The 10,272-nt window shown below is 33.1% G+C and overlaps 1 protein-coding gene across 1 annotated transcript in view; it reads left to right on the forward strand.

The window, feature by feature from the left end:
* The window catches only part of GALNT13 (UDP-N-acetyl-alpha-D-galactosamine:polypeptide N-acetylgalactosaminyltransferase 13 (GalNAc-T13)), an 869,120-nt gene that overhangs the window by 517,687 nt on the left and 341,161 nt on the right, over nt 1–10,272 (forward strand). Inside the window, exons 5-7 of the mRNA XM_006880780.1 lie at nt 1,541–1,707; nt 2,332–2,539; nt 7,427–7,597. Coding sequence (XP_006880842.1) covers nt 1,541–1,707; nt 2,332–2,539; nt 7,427–7,597 — 546 coding nt within the window. The remainder of the gene's footprint in view (nt 1–1,540; nt 1,708–2,331; nt 2,540–7,426; nt 7,598–10,272) is intronic.

Genomic DNA, 10,272 nt, shown 5'->3' on the forward strand with positions numbered 1-10,272 from the left:
TAGAAAGGTGGAAAGTTTAGCAAAAGAAAGAAAGAACTTCAATGTGACGAATTAACACAATCATTGCTGCAATGGACTTAGTGTCTGAGAAGATGACGATAGCATAGCATAGGACAGGGTTCAGGTCTGTTGCTCTTAGGTTTGTTATGAGTTATGCTCAATGAAGTAACAAACCCTTATAAAAATATACAGCTTTACAGACCCTCTAGGGCAAATCTCTTTTGCCTTATAAGGTTGCTATGTGTCACACAAAAAGAGAGTGGATTTTGCTTGATTGAATGTATTTTTTTATTATTAAATGATAGACTAAGCAGGATTCCCTCAAAATTAATGTCAACTTGAATGCTCTGAATATAACCTCATTTGAAAATATGTTCTTAATCAAGTTAAAAAGAGGTCAAGTTAAAATATTTGATTAGAGAAGGTCCTAATACAATGATTTAGCATTAATATCAAGTAGATTCTGACTTACAGTGATCAAATAGGCCTGAGTGGGACTGTGCCTTAGGGTTTCCTAGGGATGATGTTTAGGCAAGATAACTACAGTTTTCTTCCATGGAATAGCTGATGGGTTCAAACACTACACTGCCAGAAGGATTACTTATCCAGGGATTAGCTTCCTTATAAGAAGAAGGAAATTTGTGCACAGAAATGCATATAAGAAAGGAGAAATGCAAAATAAAGATAGGCATTTGAGTGTTGGAGCTGTAAGGCAAAGAATGCTGACTATTGCCAACCACCACCAGAAGCTGCAAGAGGAAGGTATAATGTTTCCTAAGTGCCTCAAAGAAAGCATAGCCCTGCAACGACCTTGGTTTCACACTTGAGCCTTTGGAAGTATGGGATAATAAGTTTATATTGTTTGAATCTATCTAACAGAAAAAATAAACGGAAATTTGAAAAACATGCATTTGGCCCCTATGCCTTTCCTTCAAACTGGAAAATATACATGTCTAAAATTAGGATAGTAAAATAACCTTAGTTCATGCTTCAAAATTCTATGTATGTATGTCTTTTCATATGATTTTTCAGTTCTAAAAGGTTTTTTTCCTAAACAAGGAATATAATAGCCACTAAGTGAATTCAGTCCCTGTTGCACCTAGTCTTCTATTGACAAACACAAAATGTTATTTTAGCTTTCCATGCAGGAGTTAAAATAAAATATTAGTAATTATGCATATTTAATTCTCAAAATGCCAAGTGATTACTCACAGAATTATAAAATTTATTTTCAGTAGTTGCAAGATATTTCCTTAGTAATAGACTTTCAAAAGCAGTCATGTGACTGTTACTTGTTTGTAGATAATGTGTTGTTTCTTTTTTCTTTAATCGTTTTTTTGTTGTTATGTGTTGTCAAATCAGTACTATCTCAGAGTTGACCCTCCTGCTGATTTTAAAATTACAACAGAGGAGACTGCCCAACTTTATTCAAAGAGAAGACTGGTGGATTTGAAATGCCTGCCTTTGTTTGGGTCACTTTAATCATAATTCAATTAAATTCATTCATGTATGCCCCTCCCTATTCTTCCTTCTTTTCCAGATGCAAAACAAAAGTCTACCCTGATGAACTGCCAAACACAAGTGTAGTCATTGTGTTTCATAATGAAGCTTGGAGCACTCTCCTCAGAACGGTTTACAGTGTTATAAATCGCTCCCCACACTATCTACTCTCTGAGGTCATCTTGGTAGATGATGCCAGTGAAAGAGGTAGGAATATCTTTAAGACATAATTTTTAATTAGGATACCTTATGATAATAAAAGATGTAATTGCTCTCTACCTGTATTTGCCAGTTAGCCTTCAACAACCTTCCAAATTTTAATCATTATATGTCATCTTCAGGAACAAGTAGCTATTAATTTTTTTTTCATGGCACCATGTGTCTTTTCTTAACCTGAGAAATCAGTAATTGCTTAAAAGTGTTAATGAAAATGTCTTCTCAATGCATGACATCATATTCCTGAGGATTTACTTGACTTTCATATCTGTGCCCTTTATTCTCCCTTTTTTATACAGACACAAGCAAATAACAGAATTCTTTGCTATTGCCAGTATGGCTCAGTTTGCAAATTAGAGTTTGGTATCCCATTAAATTCCAATTTCATCCTTATACTTCTCTGCCAAGTGAAAGAGAGCTGTGGTAATGATGAATTGTACATTAATGGAGTTCTGTAATTTCTGTATCTTTATCTACTAAAAAAAAACACCCCCAAAACCAGAAAAGGAAGAAATCATCCATAATTTTTATGTTCATCATGTTGCTCTGTTGTGACTCTGTTGTGACTTAAAATAGTTTTAAAATTTTCTTATGTATTCGACTTGTGTGTTGCAGATTTTCTCAAGTTGACATTAGAGAATTATGTGAAAAATTTAGAAGTTCCAGTGAAAATTATTAGGATGGAAGAACGCTCTGGGTTAATACGAGCCCGCCTTCGTGGAGCAGCCGCTTCAAAAGGGCAGGTCATAACTTTTCTTGATGCCCATTGTGAATGCACTTTAGGATGGCTGGAGCCCTTGCTGGCGAGAATAAAGGAAGACAGGTAAAACTTATGTTGTATGTATGCAGGGGTTATGACTGAGCCTGTTAGGACAGTTCTAGCTGTCCATCAGAATTTCTAAGTCACAATATTTCTAGAACTCTTCTTAAATTTTTTTAAAAAAGAATGTATTTTCTTTATTAAACAAATAAGAATTATTCATGCTGAATATGGGAACTTGATTAATAACTAGTTAACTAAAAAATGTGCTACTAATTAACTTTCTGTTAGGTGAAGGATATCAGTTCAATTGAAGTAATACCATATGTTCTAGAATATTCTTTAAAAGCAGCATTTCGTATCATTCTAACACCCTGTCAAATAGGTTATATATCTATTGTTGTGTGTACTGTCAAATAAGAACTGACTCATAGCTAACCCTCCTGTGGAATTTCAGAGGTAGTTTAGATCTCCCAGGACAAGATTGGCCATCTTTCACCTCTGGCAGCTGGCAGAATTGAACCATGTGCCTTAGGGATGGAAGCTCTTGACTACTGGGCCAAAGAGAAACAAAGAAGTTAAATTCTGGCAAAAAACCTGAGATTTCCCCCACTTCCATATCAGATTTTCACTACTATATCAATGTTCTGAGTTGACGCAGTTAAAAATAACTTTGAGGATCTTAAAAGCAAGCATATACAAATTCTATTGCCACTGAAATGCCATGATTTTAAGGCAACAGAGAAAGCATAGTTATAATAAAGAATATTATTTGATATTAGAATAATAAAGAATATTATTTACACTATTTCCACTTTCACAAAGAAATTCTTGAAACACTGAATGGACCTTCACAAATGAGAACTCTTTTAGGAAATGCTTTCTGATAATGATGCAATGTACCATATATTTTTGGTACATTCAGTACATATGGTATGTAGCATTATGATAAATGAGAACCTAACTGAAGTACCTTATGAAGATAACTAATGTTGAATCACATTGATTCTCTAATAGCAAAGTTTGTATAATTTCTTCATTGCATAGTTATTCCACCTATAGTAGAAAGACCTTATTGAATTGAAGTTTTTAATTAAACATCCAACAAACAGGTTTGACCTGGAGAGGGTGAAACCAGGCTACTCCTTGGATGCAAAGATTCTGAAGCTTTGTCTGACATACTTTGGATATGTTGCAAGAGGGGACCATTCCTTGGAGAGTGACATCATTTTGGGAGAGTGGAGGGACAGTGCAGGAGAGGGAGACCCCCTATGAGATGGATCGATTCCGTGATTGGAGTAATGGGAGTAGGTGTGTCAGAGAAAGTGAGGTTGGCACAGGATAGAGCAGGGTCTAGGGCTCTTGTACATAGGGTCGCTATGAGCCGTAAGTGACTCGATGGTACATAACAACAACAGCAACAACAACAAGACAAGTTCTACTTAGTCTGGTCCAGTGTAGGTGTGTCATATAAATAGTAGGACTTGGAACTTGCCCGGAAGATGGATGATGGCTGTCAGTAAAAGGAACCATAGCCGCTAAAGAAAGCAGTCGGAACTTTTAAGTCAACTTAGTGCGATACTTAGTTATTAGCATTTCTGCTCAGTCTGTTGTTTAATGACCACAGAAGAATAAGGTTGTTAAAGTCAAATGAACTTGTAGCACCTTAAAAGCATTTGCTGATAATTTTTCATGTATTGTACAGCTCTTAAAAGCATACATTTATATTTGACTTAGGGTTTTTAGCACCATGCTTAAATATAGTAATGCTTAAAACATTTGTAAATAGGTTCCATATTGAAATTATACTTCCATGTAACAATGAATTCTAATCTCTTTCCTGATCGTAATTTCTATTACCATAAACAACCAGCAGCCATGAGGCTGACTCTGACTGATGAGAAACTACACATGTCAAAGTGGAACTGCACACGGTTTGCTTGTCTTTTTAAAAATAGCCTAAGGGTGGCTTTGTAATGGCAGAATTTCTGTTACCATGATTGATCAATTTCCATCATTGGGAGAATCCCCTCACCACAGATATTTTCTGATTCTGTACAATAATATCTAGCAAGTCACCCATTTCCTTCTTTTGTAAGTAGGATAGACTTTGTACATAAACTTGGACATGTGATGCTTTTGACTAGACTCTTCTTTCTTTCAACATGTTCTTGTAATTTAGGTGAATAAAATAATTTCCCATTCAGCATTTTGTACACTTGTGACCAATATTGCAGTATCTACAATGTGTCAGTTCTCTCCCCATTTCTGCTTTGAGTTCCCCATTTTCATTCATAACCCAGTTTCACTTCCCATTCCTGTTTTCTTACCTTTGATTTTGGACAAAATGCTACCTTTTTGGTCTCATGTAGGTGATTGTTCTGAGGAGTGTTACTTGTTCTTTTGATAAGCCTGCCTTTTATGTGATTGAAAATTGATCTCCAGAAGTGGGTAACTTCTAAGACTGTCCAAGGGTAATAGTATCAGAGGTTCCTCCAGTCTCTACCAGTCAAGTCTGATTTATAATTGAATTTTAATTTTGTTCTGTGCTGTCCTCCATCTGGTACCTTCTATTGTGATCCCAGATTGAGTAGTAGGTGGTGGTAGACAGAAAACATCTAGATTTTCTGGTCTCAATTAAGTGGAAGCTGTGGTTCACGTGGTCAAGTTCCCTTGTGTCTTTGGTTATCTTCTCTCTTTTTTTGCTCCAGAAGAAATCAATAATTATGATTAAGATAATCATTTGTAAGCTTTAGGACCTCACTCACTACTCGAGAAAGCAGGATGTAGAACATTATCTTTATGGACACTGTTATGTCAATTGGCCTAGTTGTCTCCCCTCCCTAGATTATGAAATCTAGCCAGTATCTCTCCTTGGGTGCTTTATGCACTCACATGGACCATGTTATCCCTGTTTAGTTTAACGATTTCCACATTAATGTTTTTTATACTATCACTGTTGTGGAATTATGTATGTGATAACATTTACTATTGCTGCCCTTTCTATGAGTAAACCTTTTCTTGACTATCTAAAATAAAATTGACTTAGTACACCATTGTTCTTTGATAATTCACTTCTTTGACTCAGTATAAAGTCCTCAAGTCTCATCCATATTGTATGATATTTCTGATTCATTGTTATTCTTATATGTGTTGTATCCCTTGTATGCATATACTGATGTTTATTTACCTAGTTTTTAATAATCTTTGATTGTTTCTATCTTTCGCTATTATGCCATATTTGTGGAGGGTATTAAGTCGCTATATCATTGTAGTTTCCCTTGATATTAGTTGGAATAGACTCAAAGTCAGTGAGAGAAAAAAAAAGACTAATGAATGATTTTAATAATTTCTTCTGATGTCCCTCTCACTGAGTTAGAAAATTGAAACATGGGATAGAACACAGTTGACGGAGGTTTACTATCTCATTCTATCCTAAAGTATCAGCTGTGTTGCAACCATAAACTTATAATTCTAGGACAATTCACTTTGAAATGTCAACCCACTATCCTCTATATTGTTGTTATTGTTAGGTGCAATTGAGTTAATTCCAACTCACAGAAACCCTGAGTAGAACAGAACAAAATATTGCCAGCTACTGTTCCTTCTTTGTAAGCATTGTTATGTTTGATACTGTTATTGCTGTCACTGTGCCAATCCATCTCATTGAAAATCTTCCTTGCTTCACTGATCTGCATTACCAAGAATGAAGCCCTTCTCCAGGGACAGATCTCTCCTAATACCATGTCCAAAGGAAGTGAGACAAAAGTCATGTAATCCTCACTTTTAAGGCATATGCTGGTTGTACTTCTTCCAAGAAATAATTGTTCATTCTTTTGACAGTCCATGGGGTATATACAATATATTTCATCAACAACATAATTCACAGGCATCAGACATCTTCAGTTACCCTATTCATTTTCCAGCTTTCTCATGTTTATAACTAAAACCAAAACCAAACATACTACCTTTGAGTCAGTTTCAGTCATAGTAACTCGACAGGATAGCGTTGAACTGCCTCTTAGAGTTTCCAAGGCAGATGGCCTCATATTTTTATTTAAACTTTTGACCTTTTGATTGGTAGCTCATCTCTTACATCACTGCACCACCAAATATCCTCTCATGCAATGAAGTGATTAAAAAAATGCATAGGTTGAGTTGTTTCCACCTTACTCCACAAGTGACGTTTTTACTTTTTAATACTTAGGAGGACTGTTTTGCAGCAAATTTGCCCAGAGCAATATGCGCTTTGATTTCCTGACTCCTGCTACAGCGAGTGTTTGTAGACCCAAGTAAAATGTTATCTTTGAGAACTTAGATATATTCTCCATTTATAATCAGATTGCTTATTTGTTCACTTGGGAAGATTTTTGTTTTGGTTTTTTAAAAATTGAGATATAATCTATAGTCTTCATACATCTGCTTACATAGACCATGACTTTTATTTTTGTTATTCATTAATTTTTGAATGTTTAAATTGTTGTTTGAATGTTTTTTTTGCTTTAAATTAATATTCTCAGAACTATTGCTTTAAGTTAACCTACCCTATTTGAGATGCAAATTACTGGTTCTAATTTGGCTTCATGCATTATCTCCTCCCTACATGCTATTGATTTTCACTAAGATGATGCATAGTCTCAAAGCAGAAATCATGCTGTGGATAGACGCTTTATGAAAAATATACCATGTTCATCCTGCTGAGTAGTACTTAGCACACATTTGGAAATCAGCTTGAAAGTCAATTAGAATATTTGATTAGATTACGCAGGTTAGTAAAAGTAGATTGTAAGGAAATTGTAGTCAAAGGAAATAATTCCAGGGAGGAAAAGGACAAAATGAAAATAAAGTCATTAAAATCATAAAGTAATTAGATTTTTAACATATTAATTATATATTGAAGTGAAAGTAAACAACATCATTTATATGCTGCTGTTTCTCATTTACCTGTAGGAAAACAGTTGTATGCCCCATCATTGATGTGATTAGCGATGATACCTTTGAGTATATGGCTGGGTCAGACATGACTTATGGGGGTTTTAACTGGAAACTGAATTTCCGCTGGTATCCTGTTCCCCAAAGAGAAATGGATCGAAGGAAAGGAGACAGAACATTACCTGTCAGGTATGTGATTCATATTTCAAAAAAAATAGCGTTTGTATTTCTGTAATAAGTAAGAAGGTTTTCTAAACTAGCCTTCTTGTATTAAAATATTTTTGAGGGTTTTTAAAAATGTCATATATTTATTCTGCACATGTGCATATATGTAGTACACTAAGTAATTAAACTCAAGTTAGTTCTGAAATATTTAATATATTAGTTTTTTATGTGTTATAATTAAATGTAGTATTTTACTACAAATATATTTTTGTAAGTAGATAATAAATACTAGAAATATAAATACTACAGAATCAAATAAAAACCAATGGCATTATTTAGTCTATCTTACATTCTCACATTGGAGAACATGCTACATTTCCATATAAACTGTGTGTTTTTATATTAAAAATAGTTTATTGTAAGCTAAATATTTGAAAGAATAAGGTAGCATTGACATATCATATAGATAAAGCTTTACTAAAACTTTATACTTTATAATATAAATGTTCTCAACATTAAAATACTTAAAATGCTACAGTAAATGGTCTAAATTTAGCAAACTTAAAGAATTCCGTTTCTTACATTTAAAGTAGAAAAGTTAGTTCATTTGGAAATTTTCATATGTTCATAATTGTCAAATAGTTACTGTTTTTTTCTAAATTACTTAACACAGTTTCTTAATTTGAGATACTATTAGTAAAATATGTTTGTCCTTAGTACAAAATAAGAAAAAAGCAAATTTAGTTCAGTGTAAACTTTACCTAATTTATAAACATCCAGTGAATACTTCTCTGCCATAAAATGTTATTGTGCCACTCTTGCTACTGAAAAAGACTTCCTGAAACTTTGACAAAGAGCTCATTAGTGTTTCCAATATTTGAGTAGACAACTCACTAGTTTAGCTCTTAAAACTAAATTTGGCATCACGTAATTTAATTCGAAGAAAAGATAAATACTCAAATAGTTTAATGATATATATATATAATTATTCATATAAATAAGATTTTCTGATCATTCAGTGAAGATATTTCTTATCCATTATCAAGATTATCTTATTAAAAATGAATTTATTAAGTTTTAAAAACTATAGTTTGTCTAATGGAAGAGGTAGTGAAGGCTATTAACAAGATATGATTACATCAATAAGAAAAATTTTTATTATTCCTGAAGAGTATATAAAGATATAAAAAGTGTTGCATTAGTACTTAAACTTACGTAAGTAGTGCTTAAATTTTGCTATGTCCACCGTGTCAACCAAGCCACCTTGATTCTTGTCTTTTGCAGCCTGAGGAAGTGTAGTGGGCCATATTACCATTGCTTATCTGAGCTCCTATTTGCCCAGATCATGGCTTCTTTTGCAGGTACTTGATTTTTAAGTTTCAGGTCCCAGATAAAAAACTATCAAAATGACAAATATACTTCAGATAATGTTATCTTTCCATTTAAAATTTAACTTTAAAATATGCATTATTTATGTTCACTGACTTTAAAAAAAAAAAACACTGAAAAAAGCCATTTTTGTAAATTTTATTTCCTCAGAGTCAAAAAAGCAGACAATTAACTGTTAGCCACTATACATTATAATGAATTACTAATCTCATTCATAAAAGTAAAGGTCTACAGAAATCAGACACTGTTTCTCATTTTTCATTAACAAAATCAAATGTGAAACCCCTAGTATAAATTTAACTACTATTTATGTGGTTTTATTGTAATAGCTAGGAGAGCTGATAAAATCTAAGTGTATTTCATTTGTTTGCCTCAGGAACAGCACATCATTTCATATTCTAAAATGCTGAGGGAACTGGAGCAGTAGAAACAGAAAATTCAGTCTTTGCTGAAGTTTTTAAATTTTATGGCAAAAGGTTAATTAATTCACTGGCTGTGTTGTAACAGCCTGCAGGTAATTTTCATCAGCATAGCTATAATGTGAACTTTCTTTGTACTTGTAATCTATTACTTGAAGATGTGATCATTTTCTCACATTCACACAAACAGATAAATCATTCTAGGTGTTGAACACACAAGTTTTTTTTCCTACTTGATTAACAGAATTTTGAACAGCTAACGTGATTAAAATGAGGTTGAAATTTTCGTTTTCTCAGTGAAATGCATCATTTAAAATGTCAGCTATGACAGAACTTTATAGTCATTGTAATTAGCTTACTTACTCATCATTTAGCAATATGATCATGGATCTGCATAAACGGAGAGCCAACTTAAACTTGTGACCTAAACTCAATTATACCACATTTAAAGTATAACTTATAATAGTTATATATCTCATTATTCTATTGGCAACCTCTGGCCTTGATATTTTCATTTCTATAAGAAACAGAGTTTGTGAAATGTTTGGCATTTATAAAAGTATATGTATACTTCTGAATATTTAGTTCCCCCTTTAATCAGTATTCACCATGACATTTTAGTGGCTGTATTATATAGCTTTTCAGGGATACTCTATATATACAACAATTGAGTTGCATTTGAATATAATCAAGTTGATAAAGCTAATATCATAAACTAGGAGTTTATATGCCCAATATTGTCTGAAGATGTCTGTTTTTTAAGTTGTCTTTTATCTGTCCCACACACGGTTGTATTTTAAAACAGCTTTTTAATATAATTTTTCAAAGTTTATGTTGCTTCATTAAAATCCAAGATTCCAGCTTTTCTTGAGAAGTAAATTTTTTTTATTA

Source organism: Elephantulus edwardii, unplaced genomic scaffold, assembly GCF_000299155.1.
Source record: "Elephantulus edwardii isolate Elephantulus edwardi_28Jun2011 unplaced genomic scaffold, EleEdw1.0 scaffold00010, whole genome shotgun sequence".
In the NCBI taxonomy this organism is placed as follows: domain Eukaryota; kingdom Metazoa; phylum Chordata; class Mammalia; order Macroscelidea; family Macroscelididae; genus Elephantulus; species Elephantulus edwardii.